General features: G+C 33.3%; 1 protein-coding gene and 1 long non-coding RNA gene across 2 annotated transcripts; both read left to right on the top strand.

The window, feature by feature from the left end:
- Positions 1 to 6,772: 6,772 nt before the first annotated feature.
- LOC131599634 (uncharacterized) lies at positions 6,773 to 8,100 on the top strand. Its single transcript, XM_058871923.1, has one exon. The coding sequence runs from the start codon at positions 6,823 to 6,825 to the stop codon at positions 7,810 to 7,812; it is 990 nt and encodes a 329-aa protein (XP_058727906.1). The 5' UTR covers positions 6,773 to 6,822; the 3' UTR covers positions 7,813 to 8,100.
- Positions 8,101 to 16,623: 8,523 nt separating this feature from the next.
- On the top strand, positions 16,624 to 19,263 carry LOC131599633 (uncharacterized). The gene is made up of 3 exons (XR_009282867.1): positions 16,624 to 16,886; positions 16,961 to 17,094; positions 17,347 to 19,263. It is a non-coding gene; the product is annotated as an uncharacterized LOC131599633 (long non-coding RNA).
- Positions 19,264 to 20,234: the final 971 nt, after the last annotated feature.

Genomic DNA, 20,234 nt, shown 5'->3' with positions numbered 1-20,234 from the left:
CAAGACACAATTGGATTCATGATACTTCAATATGATTGATAGTCCATTTACCTAAACTTATACATAAATCTCTATAAGCAAATTCTAACTTATGTGGTATACAATATATACAAATGCACTAATGCAATAACAAAATTAATGATTACTAGAAAATTAAGAGGAGATAAGAGAAAAAGAAAATATACAAAGAGATATATAGTGGTTTGACATTCGTCCTCGCATTGCCTACTCCACACTTCAATGGTGTTGAAAAACATTGGAAAATAATCATGATATATATTCCAATATTTTGATAAGTTTGATTGCAAGCATTTTGGTTACAATGAATTATCAAACGATAATTCCCTCTGTTGATGCGGATACTTAAATGCTAACCAAAATAAGATCTCTAAAATATCTTAATCCAATAACCTCGCTATCACAATAATATTTCTACAAGTATTTGTATGTTGAAATCCACTTGATTTTGTCGATCTCTTATCTGAGTGATTTCCATAGCCAAACATTGTCTGGATAACTCTCAACTTTATCTACGAGCAATCTTTCTCCAACTCCACAAAGATGGAAAAATTTCATCCCCGCCTTACAGACATTTGATACTAAATCTCGCCAAAGTCTTCCTTGGAGTATAATGGAAACTTTATTCTTATGAATAATATGAAACACCGAACGAAATTCAAGAAAAGATACATACCTCTAACAAATAGAAAAATTCACACAAAAACATTATATATCCTAATGTATCACTAGTCTCCCTCAACATTCAATCTTTAGAGATGAAGGTCCTTAATAATGTTAGACGATAAGACTGGTCTAGAGGGGGGTGAATAGACCACCTTTTTCCACTTAAGAAAATTTTAGCTATTTGAAACGTGACTTCCCTGAATCACTTAATCGTCTAAACTTGATTATGTTATCGGGGACCGGATATGTGCACTAAACCGAACGGATGAAAATGTCAAGTGATGAATTACGTTTTAACGAATATCTCGATTGTCTCAATTTCACACTATATGGTATATTACTCACAATGAACGTTTTCACTAAAATTTGAACAAAAATTTGATTGAGTAATTTTATCGAACACTTGGTGATCGATATTTTACCTAACCTTAGTTTTTGTTCAAAAATGGAAATAAACGAAAACGAATGGAAATACGATAAAGTAAAAGCAATAAGGAACACGATATTTGTCTAGGCAGTTCCTCTATCGTCCTCGCAGGAGTACGTCTGCCCCTAATTTCAAATGAAATTAGGAAAGTTTTATTAGATTGCAAAATGTTTAACAAGGATAGAAAGTACCAATCACCAACTACACACATGCAGTAAAATTGAATACAATTCGATCCTCCCCTTGATTCAAGTTGAATCAAGTCAATGTCTAAGATCTTCACGATCAAGACCCCGATCGTTCCTTTCTCAATCCTCCGGTTGTAGCAATTTTGTTGAGCGGATCTTCAATCCCTCAATACCTTATGCATGACTGAATTGATTACCAAAGCAAATCGATCGTCAAAAACCTTCGAACAAAATCTTTGATGAAGAAGGAAAAACCCTAAGGTTTTATACAAGAAACACCCTCAACACTCTTCACTCGAACAAGATGAATGTCTACCGTCGAACCTCGAACAAGACAAATATCTACCGTTGAACCTTATCAACACACGTTCCTTACTTCGATCGAGAAAGATGATTATGTGTGATTCTCGATCAATAAGCGAAAGGTTGAAGATGAGAAGAAGCTGAGTCTATCTTTCACGTTTCTTGTTAAATTGCTTGAGAATGATCACTTGAGTATTTATACCACATACAATGCATAGGCCAAAGTGAAAACAACAGAAAACCCAATTTATTAGCGACAGGTCGACCTGCTCTCTACATAGGTCGACCTGCTCTCTGCATAGGTCGACCTATTGAATGCTTTGCACCTGAAAAATGAGCCATGTGTGATGCTTGCGTCGACCTGAAGGGTCGGCGTACGCATACCCGTGGATTCCCCAAACGACCATGCGTCGACCTAAGAAAGCAATGCGTCGACGCATTCTATTTTTGCACTTGAGCAGCCAAAGTTTGATACATCGACCTGAAGGGTCGGCGTGCGCATTCTCGTGAATTCCTCAAATGCTAATGCGTCGACCTAAGAGGGTGATGCGTCGACGCATTCATCCTTTACCTGAATTTTTTCATAAAGGTCTTGCAATAGGTCGACCTATGATGTGTGTGAGTCGACCTATTGGTGTTTTGTGGCAAAAAATGCTTGTCTTGGTTGCATGTGCTCGATTTCTATGATTCCACTTAAGTTGCGGTTGATTCACAATATTTTGACAGCATAAAAACAACACCTTGCCCTCACACATAATGGAACAAGACTAAATGAAGATGATGAATAGTTATAGAATATCTAACAATCACTCTAAAAACACAAAGGTGTTATTCAAGGGTTTTAGATGAAGGTGAATGAAGAACACACACAAGGTTCTCTCAAATTTTAGGTCAAATGGGTTTTGGCATTGATTGTTATCAAGAGATTGATTAATCATGAATAACACATCAAGATAAAGCAACTACCCCTCTCTAATTTACCCAACAACAAAAAATTGCACAAGAACAAGATGCAAACCAAAAGGAAAATGAATTTGAAGAATTCATAATCAAGAAGTTGTTCTAGTGAATAAGAGAAAGAATCATGGTGATGGGTATATACACACTAAGAATAAAAGAAAAAATGAGTCTTTGTGTCTATGGGTTTCTCCATAGGTTTCGCTCACTTGTTACTTTCATTAAAGAAATAACTATTTAATCAAGGATGAAAAATTGGGTCTTGAAGCTTTGTTTCAGATCAAGTGAAAACTGTGATTCAAATCAATTTGAGCAAATCCAAAAAATAGCTTCAAGAAAACACTTGATTCAAATAAATTTTTGCACCTGACTCGAATCACGTTAGGTTGTGATTCGAATCAGGTTCAATTTGTGATTCAAATCAAATGGTCCAAAGGTAAATCCCATTTTTCACACAGCTTCTGATTCGAATCATGTATTACATTTGATTCAAATCAAATAATTGAAAATACAGATTTAAAATTTTTAACTTGTGATTCAAGCTACGCCTGATGAAATGACAAAGTAGCCACTACTAGGATCAAATACTCTTATTAATTGAGTAAATAGGATTCTTATTGATACAACAACATATTAGCTGAAGCGATTACAAATGAGTATGAAACAAATTAAAATAATTTTTCTCTTTAGTAAATAATTTTTCCATAGGAAGTTGTTATTTTAGTTGCAAGCTAAACCAATTAAAATCATTGATTGTATTGGGGGATTGTATTAGGAAATCCTTGTCTGGTTCATGAGCTTCTCCAATGAATAAAAATCTCTTGTTTAGTTAATGAAGATCAACCAGTGAAAATTTTTACAACGGTTCTTGAGCTCAGCCCGAGTAAAATCTTTATTAGATCAAGATCATCCCGATTAAAATCTCTCTCTTTTTAGTTTAGCATGGAATAAAAACTCATTAGGTTCGAGATCAGCCTTGGAAAAATCTCAGTTCAATTTATGGTTTCTCTATGTAATAACTTGGTTTGAGATTAGGTTGTGTAAAATCTCTATTTGGTTTAGAGACTAACCACTCTAAGCCTTGTTCGTTGTTTTTTTAGAAGTTAACGTGAAACGTCATTTCCTTGTATAAGGGGGCTCGTGGGTACAACCTTCGGCAATCTCTTAATTTTAATAGATACTCTCAAGAATAATTCTTTGGAAATACTAGGTCTTCTTGGCCAAACTTATATAATTCTCTGTTGTTATTTATCTTCACTTATCTCTTTTATTTTATAGTTATTTTCTTTACTTTGAATTTTTGTTGCATATTTATTCATTTGTTTTATAAAATATTTTTAAACTCTGAATTTACAAATGATATTTTTCAAACCCAAGATTTTCAAATCTCCACAATTCACCCCCTCTTGTGTTTGGAGTCACATGTCAAACACTTTCTACATCTTCAGCCAGTAGCCTAATTTCATAATTGATATAAGGTTAGTAAGAACGTCACTCGTTCTTCCGCTGCCCTACATCCCTAACTTTTCATGGAACATGCAAATTTTCCTCAATCCTTTTTTCAATGATCCAACATTTCAACCCGTCATTTGATCTTTATACATCTATTGTCACCTTCATTAATCGATCTATATACTGCCAAAATTTTCCTTCTTTTTCTGATGGATCCTGCCGAGGAAGACTATTGTCTTTGGTAGCCTCTTTTTAGCACTGAACTGAGCTATAAATTCATCTCACAACTTCTCCCAAGAGTTGCTTGAACTGTCCAATAGGGTTTTGAACCACATCACGAAGGCTCCCTTGAGAGTTAGACCAAATTTTTTGCATTTCATCGCACTCCTAGCATGGTAATAGTTGATCATGCTATCTATGTGTTCAATATGCTTGTATGGGTTCCCAATTCCTTCGTAATTGTCCAACTTTGACAAATTTAATAGAGACTTAGGAATATTCCTACTATCGATGATATGTTTTGAGAATAAGTTCCTCCAATGGTGAGAGAGGGAATCATCCTTGGCATCTTGTTCGTATCTTTTATAAGAATGGTGATTCTCATGAGGCATATGGCTCTGTCTCCACCACTAGAACCTTGAGGAGAAGATTAGAGAGCCCGAGAACGATGATATTCTGATGACGTGGAAGATCTCAGGTGTTGTGAGGCAGTGGCACTAAGAATTATAAGGGGTGTGGCTCTAAGGTTATTGTGTTGCAATGCCTCCCTCTGTGTGTGGCCTCGTGATGGAGCTATTTGTTGGTTTTGTTCTACTTATGGGTACCGATTAGCCACAAGGTGGGCATTCTACTACTGCACTAAATTGTTAATTCTCGTGATGCTCCTTCATTCCTAGTGTGGTGTGAAGTTATTAAAGGCTTTATAACTTTTATGATTTAGGTGTTTTCGCTTGCAATTGAGGTTACTTAGAAGTTTGGCCTTTAAATAACTACTAGAAAGGTTAGAAGGATGATATGATCTCAAAAATGCCTCGATTGATCGGTGGAGGAACTGGAGTATGAGGAAATGAAATGGTCATAGGAGTTACTAGAACCAAATCTCCTCCCCCTATAAGAGGAGGTGGAACTTCTTACATGGGAGCAAGGATTGATGTGATGGCTTTGGCTGCAGGATTGGTATTGAAATGACCGACTATTCGAGCCAATTTAGAAGCCAATGTTATTGATTGAGAAAATCAAAGGTGATTTGATCAGATGCTTTAATGAATTTGGCGTGAAATTTCGTGAGAATGAAGAGGCCTTTCTCACAGACGATGTCACTATTCAGGCAAGGAACAATAGGTTGATGAAGTGTCCGTGCAAAACTCTCTAATGCGGCGATGTTGATCTCCAGAAACATAGAGCGGGGGTGTGCCTATAAAATTAACACTCTTAGGTCCAAATCCAAGAGATTAGAAAGGTGAAATTTTGCAAAAGTGAATGATGTTGTACGTATTACACCATATAGACAAATTTATATTTCACAGACGATTAAAACTGCTCCTAGTTGACGCATCATATAATACCGGAGTCTGTTGGATTAAATCCAACAACTAATAATGAGCAAGTGGCTTAGACATGGTGTGGGGCTTTCTAGCGAGAGTCCACATGTCCACCATTTTTTTATAAAAATGTTAGGCCAGTCTTGCGGGACAGTTAAACTCGCTCAAAATACATACTAAATGTTAAGAGACTCATATCTTCAACTTTTATCAATTATTCATTTTACTAACTAGGCCGGATATATTTTTTAATGCGTTGACATGATTATTTTTTCCCCTGATTGATCCCAGCACGAATAAGCTCAACCCGTGACCCACTCCAACACTTAATTCATCAAAGAGGTATGCTATGCATACACCAGTTTCCTACACCAGAACACTTTACACCGTATATACATGCACTTGTTCATGTGCTGCACGCAAATCAAAGTGGAAAAAAATGATTAAAAAAATGATGAACATATCTTTACCGTATAAATTACGGTGTGGGTGTACACATAAGTGTACAAGTAGCATTTCTCTTCATCAAATTATACTTGTGCTCTAAAATTTTATTTCATGTAAAATATTTAGGTGAATTAGTTTTCACAAACTCATCTAGAATTTACATACAACAGAGCAATTTTATCATTATATAGGTGGCGACAGCTGATCTCTTTTAAGAATTTCTCATCAACCCACATATATACAACTCCATCTAATTTTAAAAAAATTATTATTAATGACGACGCATCAATGGCATGTAAGGTTTCAGCGTTTATTACTAATGTTGACGTATCAATATTGTGTAAGGTTTTAGTGTTTATTAATGTTGACATATCAATATCGTGTATGGTGTAGTGTATGTATTTCAGTGTCGTGTCGAATCTTTACCACTTGAATTTAATTTTCTTCACTTTTTTGTTTAAAAAATCTAGCTGTAAAACTTATAAATAACAACTTTCCTCCGCTCTTTATTTTATCATAAAATATTTCATTGACCATTATTAACACAGGTGTTTTCTAGTTTTTGTTTATCTAATATACAAAAACTCAGTAATATACAAAAAGTCAGCTATACCAAAGAAAAAATATATATATTTAACTATACTAAACATGGAACATGGCCCTCACGACTGAGATATGAATGATCATGCAAGCAATACACAATTTTTTACATTTCATGTATCTTCTATAAAAGTAGTCACAAACACTTTGGCTTCCACAAGTCCAAATTCATTTTCTAATATAAAAACATCCCTTTCCATTTTCCACCTCAAAAAACTCAATCATGGAGAGTTTCCAAAAGGAAAAACAAATTATGGTAGATCCACTTTCATTGAAAAATTCACCTATCAAACAAAAGTTGCCAACTATAATCACAACACCTCCTACCCTTTTGCACCCTCCAACACTACAACCTCCAAAGCTAAGGTTTCTAAGCTTGAGTCTACCGAATTCGGTAAACTCGTCTCCCCGGTCCGGTTCGGTTAAAAAACCGAAACACGGGAGCCCGGAACCACAATGTCAAGAGGCTACTAATGTGATGATGACCAACACACTTCAAGAACTTCTTCAAGAGGCTAAGTTTGGGAAGAGCAAATCATGTGGTGATGCAAGAGAGAGTGCTTCTTTAGAAGGATTTGATTTTGATCAATGGTTGACTAAACTAAACACAAAAGAGCTAGAGAAATGGGAGTGGCATTATGGTACTTTCACAAAAAATGAAAATGCTAAAGAAAGTCCTAAGAGTGTTATTAAGGAAATGAAAACAATAACATCATCATCACATGATGGATTCAAATGCAATGCTCTTTGTCTTTTTCTTCCTAGCTTTGTTGGTAAGATAAAGCCAATCAAAACGAGAAAAGAAGCTTCGGAAAAAGTTGTTCCTACAATGTTGTCTAGGAATGTTTCCTTGGAGAATTTTGAATGCGGCTCTTGGGCTTCTGCAGCTATGTCTCATGAGAATGATGGAGATTCTAATAACTCTTACTTTGATCTTCCTATGGAGTTGATGAAATATGGTGGTGCTAATGAAGTAGATTCTCATTCACCCATTGCTGCATCTCATGCTTATGAAAAAGATCTTAAGGGAGTTTTGAAAAATAGTTCGGTTAGAGGGAGTGCTAGAAAACCGGACACGTCGCCGCGACATGTTCGGTTTTCTTTATCGTCTTCTTCTCCATCATACCCTGCATCTCCAGCATTTTGTATTAGTCCCCGTTTGAAAAAAGCTAGAGAAGATTTTAATGCATTCTTGGCAGCACAAACTGCATGAGAAAGTTGGTGGTTAAGCCAAGTTTTTATGTATTACTTGATTATGTAGCTTATGTCTTCAATTTGCATGATCATTTTTGCAAGACCTAGCTTAAATGTTAAAATAATGAGCTTTTAAGGGAAATTAGCTAGAGGGTATTTTTGTTTGTGATACAAATAGTCTCTCCCATTGATAATATGTAACTATAAGTATAATCTCAAGTTAAAGACAAGACATATGGTGATGTCTTGGTTACTCAACAAAATGGGTCCTTTCTTACTCAACAAGTTTCAATTCATATTGACTCTCAATGACAATGTTGTTTTAATGTTGTGCTTTAACATGATGAATAAAACATTTAGAAGTTAAGTTTTCATATAACTTTTTTATTTGTTGAATAAAACATACTCTTTGTCTCGTACCAGGTCTTGCCGCACATGACATACATTTTGTCATGTAAAACTTGTGTTTCTTATTTAAAGTTTTGTTTGTTTGGCTATTGTGAAATGCTTAACAGTAAATGGATGGAACAGTAAAGAGGGAAATAGTTTTTTGTGTTATTTATCGTGTCTTGCTACCCATTACATTACCTGGTACAGCAGACTGCTGTCTATAAGGCTGCAGCTTCACCAACACTTGATCACCCACCTGCATAATCACTTCTTGCCTCTTCCTGTCAGCTTGAACTTTCATTGTTTGTTGAGCTCTAGATAGATTGGTTTTTAACTTAGCCAACAAGATATCTCTGTTAGCTAATAATTCCCTCAGTTCCATTGGGTCTTGGCTAGTAATCTGTGATCTAGTAAGAGTAGGAGGGTCCCTTCCATACAAGAATTTAATTAGTCATTCCCAAACTAGTATGGAATGTAGTATTATACCAAAATTCTGACCATGGTAGAGCTTTAACCCATCCTTTCAGGTTTTCATAAGTAAAGCATCCCAACTACATCTCTAAGCATTTATTCAAAATTTTAGATTGTTGATAAGTTTGTGGGCGATAAGCTGATGACATAGCTAGTGTTGTCCCTTGTAATTTGAATAAATGTTTCCAAAATGTACTAGTAAAAATCTTGTCTCTATCAGACACTATGGATCTTGGCACCCCATGTAATTTCACTATATTTGTCATAAAAGCTTCAACAACAGTCTTACTACTATGCTTTTAGTGCTAAAAGTGAGCATATTTAGTGAGTCAATCATCTAGCACCATTATCACAGACAATCCACTAACAATAGGCAAGTTTGTAATAAAATCCATTGATATATCTTCCCAAACTTGTTGTGGAATGGGTAAAGGTTGAAGCAAACCTGATGGTAAGGTGTTGCTAACCTTAGCTTTTTGTCGGATTACACATTTGGTTCCAATCCCTATATTAGACGAGGGGGTATGGAACAAGTTCCCACTTCCCAAATATTCTTTCTTTCAAATTGATTTTACTCATCTTCCATAGTAAGAGACCAGTCTTCATCAACAAGGGTTTCATTATCATTCTTGGGCTTAATTTGATAAATGAAATCCATAAAGTTACTTACATGGTTAAGGGAGTGTCGAGTCGTGACCCCTAATAAATATCCTCTATGACATTTTGGATGGGATGATCTTTAGTTATCCTCCATTCTCTAGGTAGATCTTGATAATCATTGTTTGATTATTTGTTTTTATTGATTTTAGTTAGATTTTGATCTTTGATATTTATTTTCATCTTGATATATTGATATTAATCTTCTAGTAGTGTGTTCTTCGGAATATCTCCACGCACAAAAAATTCTACCTCTTCAACAGATATGGGGTTATCATATCAAAGGTTACATGTATGAAGTAAGACAAAGCAAACATATTAATAGCACATGTGTTGTCTTTTGTATCTTATAGAATTACTTTAATTATAATGATATCTTGGCTTTATGTGACCTATATTTCATAAACTAGAAGAAAGTTTGAATGATAGGTAATCTATCTTTACATTGCTTCTAAAATTTATGAGGTGATTTTGTGCATTAAGAATTCTTTGAATTTTTGAAACATGAGATCCATGTCTTCATCATTTTCACTCTAGAAGTCTTTATCTACTCACTCCATGTCTTGGGCCCCTATAAATTTTAGTGCAAGACTTTTTTCTTTTTGTCTCCTTCTTCATTCTCATCTAGCCTTTTTAATTCCATTTCAAATTCTTGAAATTTTCTAAAAAAGATAGACAAATCTATATAAGACAATTCTTTAGATTCATAAAGTACATTGACATTAGGTTGCCGACTAAGATTTAATCATATAATGATTTTTATAACTTACACTTTGTTCCCCATGGGACAAATGGTGAACATGATTCTCTAACAATAGGTTCGACAAATAAAACTATAACCAACACAATTATAATAGTATGCGTTATACAAGTTGATGGAGCTAAAGAACGATAAATAACACAACGAATTGGTAATTCGGTTCAGTGAAACCATGTAACACCCCATTTTTAGTAAATTATTTTATTTTAATTTAATTAAAATTTTAAGCATTTATTTAATTATTATATGTGGGTGATTAAATAAATGTGGGCGAGAGGAAGAGTGTGTGGCCTTATGGTAGGGAGTAGAAAATAGTTAGAAAAAGAGGAAATAAGTTAGAATTTTTTTTTTTTTTTGATAAGAAGTTAGAATTTTTTTATTAGTTAAAATGATGACTTGGTTTTATTATATAAATAAAATAACATAAGAATGTGTAGAGAAATTAAGGGTAAGTTGGTAATTCTAAGAATAAGTTAGGGGTAGAAGAGGGAAAGCCTAATTAGGAGAAAATATGTTTAGTAGAAAAAGAGAGAAGTGGGGAGAGAATCAGTTTTCATTGTACGTAAAAACTTGGAAAAAAGGAGAGAGAAGGTTAAGGCATAAAAGAACACCCATTAGAGAATCTTGGAAGAAATTGCAAAAGAAATCTAAGGTAAGGGTGAGAAATTGTTTCAATAATAATGGGTATGCTGGAAGGGTAGAATGGAGGGACTCTTAACCTCCCATAGGATTTGTTATTCCTTTTGATTGATGATGATATTATTTTTTTTATTTGTAATGATATGAATTATAACCATGTGTATTGACATGTTTCAGTTGTGGTGTGCTTGAATCAATTGAATCATGTTGAATTTGATGATTAAGAGATGATGGATATGATGATATTGTTGTAATGTGTTGTTGATTCATGAACCTATGAAGTAATATATGAGTTTAAGGTGTTATAAAAGTAGGAATTAAGATTAATATGATAGATTTTCGTAAAATAAGTTTTTTTTTTTTGTTAAGGGATGTTTGGATGGTTTTAAAAGTTTAAATGATTCTTTGTGTGCGTCAAAATATGAATTTTTGAAAAAATGTATAGTAAGCGTCGACTCATTCGAGCTACGTGTCGACACTTATTGAAAAATATACAATATGTGTCCACTCATTCGAGGTAATTGTCAACACATAGCTTATAGAAACAAATAACCTTGAAAAACATATAGTATGTGTCGAATCATGCGAGATATGTGTCAAAACATAGTTTCCTTAATATTCGTTTTGCATTATTCGACGATTTTGGCTATAACTTTTGATCTATTTATCTAAATGACGCCTCATTTGAAGCGTTAGTAAGCTAATGCTCAGGGCTGTAACATGATAGTAATATGTGAAATCTATAAATATTATTCATATTCATAATGTGTTGATAAAGTTATTGGTCAATATGTTAGATTGATGAATCGTTACATCGTTTTGATAATGTCGTGTGATAATTATGTTTATATGCTGATGTTGTCTGGATAATATTGTTAAGGTGTTGGCGATGTTGTTGTGATGTTGATATGGTGTGAACATGATTATTAGTTTATGAGCATTATGTGTTGGTGATAAAAAATGTTGGTGGATGGATGTATTTGTACATATTATTGATGCTTATGGACAATCATGTGGAAATGCATAATTGTTGTTGTTTATGTTTCGAAGGGGGATGTAAACATCAAATGTTATTGTTGGTGATTTTTTGCAACAATTATATGCCATGCATCATTTTTCTCGTTGTTGAAAGAGACGAGTTGTAAGTCTAGAAGGGTGGACCAGTAACTTGTGTCGAACCTAGAAGGGTCAGTTCGCATATCTATATGGGTGGATCTGGGGTCTAGAAGGGTGACCATATTCGTAAGAAGAACTAAATGTTGAATTGGTATTACATGCATATGAATCTTTTTCGTGAGTCGCATATCCTGAATGAAATATGTGCGTGAAATATAAATATGTGATTATGTTGTTGTATATGATGTTGATGATGATTTGGACATGAGAATGTGCTATGTTGTTGTGCAAGATTGTGTAGACGTTATACTCTATCTTACATTCTATACTATTATTATTGAAATGAATTATTACCCTTATGTTTGAATGTTGCCTTTACATAGACATCGTGCAGATACTCAAGAGTAGAGACGCTGCTGTGAGTGGAACTTAGCTCTTGGAGCTATTTCTTCTAGATTCATTCATTTTAGCTTTGGTTATGCTCTGAAATATAACACTAAGGAGCAAATTATTTGTTTTATGTTGAGATTTTCTGAGAGACAATGTATGCTCTCGTATTTGCTTTTTGTTTTGGTGTGATAGCACTTAGGGTCTGTTTGGTTCAAATGAGTGGGAAGGGAGGGGAGGGATTTTAATGGAGGGGAAGTGGGGGATTTTTTTTAATCAGATAAGTGTCTGGTTCAAAAGAGAGGAGGAGAGGGGAGGGGAGGGGAGGGCTTTTAATTAAAAATATGTTTGGTTCAGGAGGGGAGGGAAGGTGTTTTATTAATAATTTACATTTTTATCCTTGTAGTCTTATATAAATGATACGATATTAAATGTGAAAAATTCATACATATTTTTTTTGGTTATAAAGTTTATAATATTGAGCAACTAAATAAGTTATAATTTATCTGATAAGTTAAAAAATTGAGGAAACTTAATTTAGATTATAACTTTTTGACACAAACTAAACTATATGCTGAGAACAACTTTTAAATCGTGATGAATCATTTAACAAAACAAATACATACAATAACTTATTATTAAATATTAATGGTTTACTTTTTTTTAATAAAATGAATAAAAATAAAATAAATGGGTGAAAATTTGATATAAAAGAAAATAGAATAGAATACATAACAAAATAAGAAGAAAAAAATCAACATAAATAAACATAAAAAATTATAAAAATTAGAGAAGACTCACGAGTCGTTGCTTTTAATTTTGTTATAAAAACAATTATGAGATTTAAATTGGTATGTTTTAATTATGGTTTTGTCGCAAAGATACCAGATAAGTTGGATGTCATGTATACATCCCATGTACAGATCAGTTGTGTTGGATGTCGTGTAAACATCCTAAGTATAAATATATACATTAAAATATTGTGTTGTATTTTAATTTAAATTAAGTGTTACATGATCAACAGGTATGTGTGTTTCTAGATGTGTAATATCCTATGTAGAAATGTTAGTGAAAAATTTCTGATTTAATTATAATTATGCGTTGGGGAAATAGGTTATTGCAAACCACACCTACGTCTAGAGGGTTAAGTCCAGAGCCCATGAAAAGAAATTCACTATCTGGAAATACCATTGCTAACATTCTCTCTTCATCCGATATCTCAGAATTTAGGGACTATTTTTTTGGTCTAAATCAACTATTTCTCAACTATGTTTCTTATCTGGTTCCAAACTAACTAAATTTTTGTTTTTAATAAAATACTTTTATGTCCATTGTGTAACTCAACTATTATTTAACCAATTTTACTTTCTAGTTTCAAACGAACCAACTTCCTATTTTTCTATCAGCAATCTCCTTTTAATATTGCACTAAAACATGTTATTTTTCCACCACAATTTTTTGAGAAGCCTATTTCTCTCCTACAACTCTCTTATCAATTTCAAATTTCCAACAAATATTTCATCATTGTAAGCTTCAAACCCATTTTCCTCTCCTTTTGGTTTAGGTTTTAGTTTCATATTAGTTTTTTATTTCAGCTTCATTTATATGATTCCCTATTTTGCGGCTAAGTTTTGAACATTTGACATTATTATTTTTATTGTTTCGTTTAGTTTCAGATCTCAATGTTGAACCAGGTAAAAATCAATCTCTACATACCCATTTATTTCAATTATTATTGTTTTCTTTTTTTGATGAACATGCTTTAATTTTTTTCCGGTTTCTTCTTATGAGGTTTTCTATGTTTCATATCTCAAAGTTGAACTAGGAAAAAATCAATCTCTTCATACCCATTTATTTCCATTTTTATAGTTTTCTTTTTCAATGAACATGCTTTGATTTTTTTCGGTTTCTTATTATGAGGTTTTCTATTTTTTTATCTCAAAGTTGAGCCAGGTAAAAATCAATCTCACCATACCCACTTATTTCCATTGTTATTATTTCTTTTCGGATGAAAATGGTTTTATTTTTTTTCTATGAGGTTTTCTGTTTTTTGACCTCAAAGTTGAGCTAAGTATAAATAAATCTTTTTATACCTATATATTTTCATTGTTATTATTTTATTTTTTTCTTAACATCCTCTATTTTTTTTGATTTCTTATGATATTTTCTGTTTTTCATTGTTTTCCATGATTATTTTTACGATTCACATGCTTTAATTTTTTTTCTATTCGGCTTTTGTATGTGTTTTGTAGCAGGGATTTGAAGTTTTGTCTTAAATATAGTTTTTAATTGGAAGTCTTGCAAAAAAATCTGGGTATTGTGAATGCAAATTGAGTCCAAAAATATAATTGAATTGAAGTCAATATTCAATATTTTCATGGCTAATAAATTTCTATGAGCAGTTTTAAAATATCTCACTTTTAATAAGGAATTAATATATAAGAAAGTTTTCTCTTAGTACACCATACAAATTATTAAACAGACCTGACTTTTTTTTGTGTTGCTACAACTTTTAAACAGTTGGTTGTCTCACTGAAATATCTTTGTAATACCAGACCTGGCATTTCTTACGTAGTTGGAATGGTGAGTAGGTTTATGAACAAACCAAAGTGGTCACATTATCAAGCTGCAGTTAGGATTCTGAGGTATATTAAGGGGACTATGAAGTTTGGAGTTTTGTTCCCTTCAAGAGCTGAATTTGAGTCATAACTGATGTGCTACTCAGACTCTAACTAGTGTGGTGATAGATTTGACAGAATAAGTACTTATGGTTATTTTTTCGAATATGTGGAAAGTACTATTTCTTGGTGCTCCAAGAAGCAACATGTGGTTGCCTTATCAACTTGTGAAGATGAATACATTGCAGGCGTTTTTTCTGCGTGTTTATTTGTTTGGTTGATAAATTTGTTGTAGGATCTGAAGAATAAGGTGAGCAAGCCTGTGAAGCTGATGATAGACAGCAAGTCAGCTATAAGCCTTGCCAAGAACCTAATGCTACATGGGATAAGCAAGCACATTGACATGAAGTTTCACTATATGAGGAATCAAAGCATGTGCTTAATACTATCCGTTGGGAAGTAACCGTTGATATTGGAAAGGACTTTTCTATCCTCACAACGTCTCTTTCGAAGGCTAAAAAAGAAGATCAAAAGATTCAATTCAAAAAAGGTTGATGGAATATAAGAAAGCAGATGATGTAGCTGAAGATGATGTAGCTGAAGATGATGATATGTCAGTTGAAGCCAAATAGAAAAAGAGATAGAGAATATGAAATGAAAGAAAAGAAAGAAGAGAAAGAACAACACTACAAGATGCTAACCAAATTGTCATCAAATACATCTTAGTATAATTATGTAAAAGCAAGGATTTGTTGCTCATAACTTGCTTAACACTTTTGTGTTAATACTTCTTGTACTTAACACTTGTGTAATCCGCTTGTAAGAAGCAAACATGTAAAGAATAACTATTAAGCAACTAAAAATTGTTTGTTCCTTGAGTGACTAAGTGTTAGTCTTTAGACTCAAGAAGACTTTGACAGGTTGTCACTGAATATCCTTCAAGGCACCAGTTAGGTTAGAATCCTTAAAGAGTCAATGATCGTTATATCTCTTAGGGGAATAGGTGGGTCATAACTCTTAAGATATCACTAATAGAGGATTAAGTCCTTTTCTAAGACAAAATCACCTTGGCGGGTAGACATGATTAACCTTTTTTAAGGTGAACCTGGATAAAGTGATGGTGTCAAGTTTATCTTCATAGCACTCTTTATTCACTACATCATTTTTACTTTAGGCGGCGAAAGTATAGATAACGGCATAAAAAACCGTAGCCAAAATGATATTAGAGCGCATTTGTTTACGCGTTGGCTTGTTTTTGGATTTTTGTAAATATTCGTAGCCTATTCATCATAAGCTACGCTTTTAAGAGCGTGGGCTTTAAAAAACTGCAGCCCCTTATATATAGACAACAGTTTTTTGCCGTAGATATTTTAAGCCCACATTGTATAAGTGTGGCATGTTCTTTTTCAATTACAAACATAACCTAAACATAATCAATATCTTTATTATTTTATTAATTAATATATTTGTTTTCCTTCTCCTGTTTATTTGAATAAAATGTAAGGATAATAAAATACTAAATATGGATTTTAATGTATTTAAATAAGTAAAACATTAATTTAATCTAAATAGTAATTTTTAATTTGATTAACTTTTAATATTGGGATTGCTATATTAATTAATTAATTAATTAGTATTACTATATTGGTTATATATACTAGCAGTATTAAAAAAATGTATGATCAATAAATTAAAAATGTCTTTTTAAAAAATAAATGATAAATAAATAATTATAAAAGAAAACTTAAATATTTAGAAAAAAGATATACTTGTATTTCAACCCTATAACTTTCTCTGTTGCTCTCGTTTCCTCATAGAACCTTAGGTGTATTCGTCCTCCTCTTCTTCAACCGCCATCCCTTTCGCCTACGATAACCATCTCACCTCCAGCCCTTTTCCGTTATGGTTTCCGCCGTTTTCCCATTCTCGGCTCCTTTCTTTTCGTGTTTTCGCCTCCATTATTGAGTGGATGTGTCACCGTAAGTTCTTATTTTCTCTGCGTCATCACCAGGACAAAAATTGATATCACTCAAGCTTGATTCGTTGTTGTTCAAGGTATTCTCCTTTCATTTCTTCTTTTTAACTAACCTAATTTCCTATTTATAACTCAGCATCCATCTACGAGTCAGGTAAGAACTCATTGTTCAGCTTGGAAGATGAAGTAGGTTATGTCATTCAATTTGAATGCAAAATTTCATCGAACATATGGCGAATGACTTAATTTCTCAGTCTAGCATTCTCTTGAGGTGTCTGTAATTTTCATGTAAGTAGTATTTCTTTTCTTTCCTAGACAGACAAAAGGTATAGACGTTACAAAAAAGGATTTAGGACCGATTGACTAATGTATAATTAAGTGTTAGTTAACTAATCTATACTTTGAAAGTTTAATATCTGGATTTGGGACTTTTCTCCTATTTTGAAGATGATCCATGCTTAAGTTTGTGATATACTTATTGTTTATGATTGGTGTAAATGTACTTTGACATGTGTGTTTTGTGGTATTATTTTGTTCAAGGAAATCAAGAGGGACGATGGAGAAAGGACCTAACCTCCTAAGCACACAAGATATGGATTAGAGAGATAAGCAATTGAAATCCTATAGATGTGATCATGTGGTTTGATTCTATCTATTTGGAGTTATGGTATAATTTATTATTTAAAAAGTTTTTTTTTGTGATGTTAAAATTCAATTGTCACTTACTATTTGGTTCTTATAATTTTCTTCTATTGAATCTTGATCCTTTTAACCCTTGTTAAGATTTATTTTGATTGCTTTGCATGATTATCGGTAAGTTTGAGAAATTACCCTCTTTGATATGTTTCCAATGGTAATCTCCTCAAGTAGAAAGATCATCGATTTCCCTTTCTATCAAGAAGGGATTGTTTGGACCTTAAAGCGAGGTTTGTAATACATTTGTGCATCCACTAAAAATGAATAGAAACTTAAATTTCCTGAGAACTTCATGCTAAATGTCTTTTATTAGAATTTCTCTCTCAAAAATCAACTTTTTTTTATTGAGCCTTTCTTAAGTTCTCTGAGAGTATTCCCCTTTTGTGGTATTCAAAAGTTTATGCTAGATGGCTTTTATCAGAATATGTTTCTCAAAAGATAAAAAAAAATTCCAGTCTTTCTGAAGTTCTAAAGTTTGATAACAGGATAGAACAAATCATTAGCTAGCGATATTGCTCATCATTTATATTAATAGATCTTCTAAAGTGAAACGTTTTAAAAACCCAATTCAAATCCCTCTTTCTTGTGTTTTTCTCTACCTTCAACATGTTGTTTTTCTTGCAAGAGTGAGATCCGGAGAATGTCACTCGGACCATGCACATATATAAACATAAGAGTAAGTTAAAAAAATAGATAAGAGGTCCTAGATGTAAGATACAATATTTTTTTAATCAGACTATGTTTACTGGAGTAGAAGAAGAGATGACTCGAAAGTTATGAGAGATAATTTTTGGGTCCACCCATATTAAACCAAGTTGTTGAATATTTTTCCTATTGTGTTAGTTATGGACAAAACTTACATGAAAAACAAATATAGACAACCTCTATTTGAAGTAATTGGCATGACGTCAACCGAGTTGACATTTGGTGTTGCATTTGCTTATATGAAATCTGAGCAGACAAAGAAATTTTGTTGGGTGTTGGATAAGCTGAAACAATTGTTTTTCAAGAAAGATTTTTGTCACAAGTGATTTGGAATGGTTGAGATCTTACTTTGATGAAAGCAATTGAAGTTATGGTTCCAAGGATAGGTAATTTTCCTTGTCGATTTCACATCAAAAAAATGTTGGTGCAAAATGCAAGCAATATATGGTGAATGACATGCAAAAGGCGATAGGCACGTTATGGATGGAAGTTATATGGGCTAGTGATGAGGTAGAGTATGATCAACGATTGCAACAACTTGAGCAGGGATGTGTGGATTATTTATTGATTATGGGAAAGACATATTGTTAACTCATCATATGCATAAATTTGTTGAACCATAGATTAATCAAGTGTTGTATTTGTGTAACACCACGACTAATAGGTGTACTATTAGTATTTGTATATTGTATTCTTTTTTATGTGTAGGTTTGATTTTATGATTTCTTTTCATTTTAGGGTTTATTATGTTCATAAAAAATTGAAGCAGATGTGGGGAACAATATAGGTGACATAGTCAAATGTTGGAAGGCTATGAATAATAATTTGAAGTGACAATTGGGTAAAATTATTGCTTCTTTTCATAAACGTTTTTATTATTATTTTTTTTTTAATAAGCAATTGATTGAAAAGCTCGCACTAGGGGTGCAACCCTTACAAAAAGACACCAAGCATTAAAGATTACTTGTGTCGGATAAAGGAAGTTTAAACCACTCATAATAGGTTGGTCTAAACTTAGTATATCCGCTATACAACCATCTCCAAGAAAGAAAAACAATGTTAGAACAAATAACATCAAAGCAAAACTCCTCCCCCTTGAAGATAATCGCATTCCTCATAATCCAAATGCTCCAAATAGTAGCCACCCAAACAAAATTGATTAAAATTCTTCGCTTGCGACACTTCACCTTTTCTTGAATAACACCGAAACAAAGGATCTCCTCCACATTGATCGCCTCCGAAATTCCGAGCCAAATAAAAACTTGTTTCCAAATTATTTTCACCACTTGACAAGTGAAAAAAAGATGAAAAGATGATTCAACGGAAGAACCACACATCACACACTCCGGGCTCGATACATTAGCAACACCTCTTTTCAATAATTGTTCTCTAGTAGGAAGCCGGTCAATAAAGAATCTCCAAGCAAAGACCTTAAGCTTGGGTGGAAGTTTTAGCTCCCACATCACTTTCAAGTAATTAGCCAAATGATAATCCCAAGCAAATGATTTGGCACCATCTATCACGTGAGTGATGCTCGCAACGGTAAAATCCTTATACTCATCTAAAGACCACTCAAAAGTGTCGCAACCAACTTCATTAGGCGTGAATCCCCGAATACGGTCGCAAAACCGAGTCCAATTTGGACTGGTTGCTGCTGCGGCTGAATTGGAGAGGCCGTGAGAATCTCCGGCAGAAAATAGACCTCCAAACTCCCACCTATCCGATCCTCCTATCCGCCTATACGCCTCCGCCACCGTACAACGCTTCCAATGACACAATTCATACAAATCCGGAAATTCCGTGCAAAGAGATTGCTCTCCCAACCAATTATTAACCCAAAAAAGAACATCCAATCCATTATTGCAAGAACACTTAAAGCATCCGGAGAAACCGTTATCAATAGTGTTCTCCAACAAATTGTTCATACACATATCTCTCCACCAAATGGAATCATCACTTCTAAGAAAATCACCCCCCACCTCTTGAATTCTTGTTTTATAACAAGCATACCTCACCTTAAAAAATCT

The sequence above is a fragment of the Vicia villosa genome, linkage group LG4 (assembly GCF_029867415.1).
Source record: "Vicia villosa cultivar HV-30 ecotype Madison, WI linkage group LG4, Vvil1.0, whole genome shotgun sequence".
NCBI lineage: Eukaryota > Viridiplantae > Streptophyta > Magnoliopsida > Fabales > Fabaceae > Vicia > Vicia villosa.
Note: the sequence above shows the minus strand (reverse complement) of the source record. Positions and strands in the feature narration are given on the sequence as shown.

Bases quoted from the DNA above. Each gene is read 5' to 3' on its own strand.
- LOC131599634 (XM_058871923.1), top strand. From the start codon at position 6,823: ATGGAGAGTTTCCAAAAGGAAAAACAAATTATGGTAGATCCACTTTCA.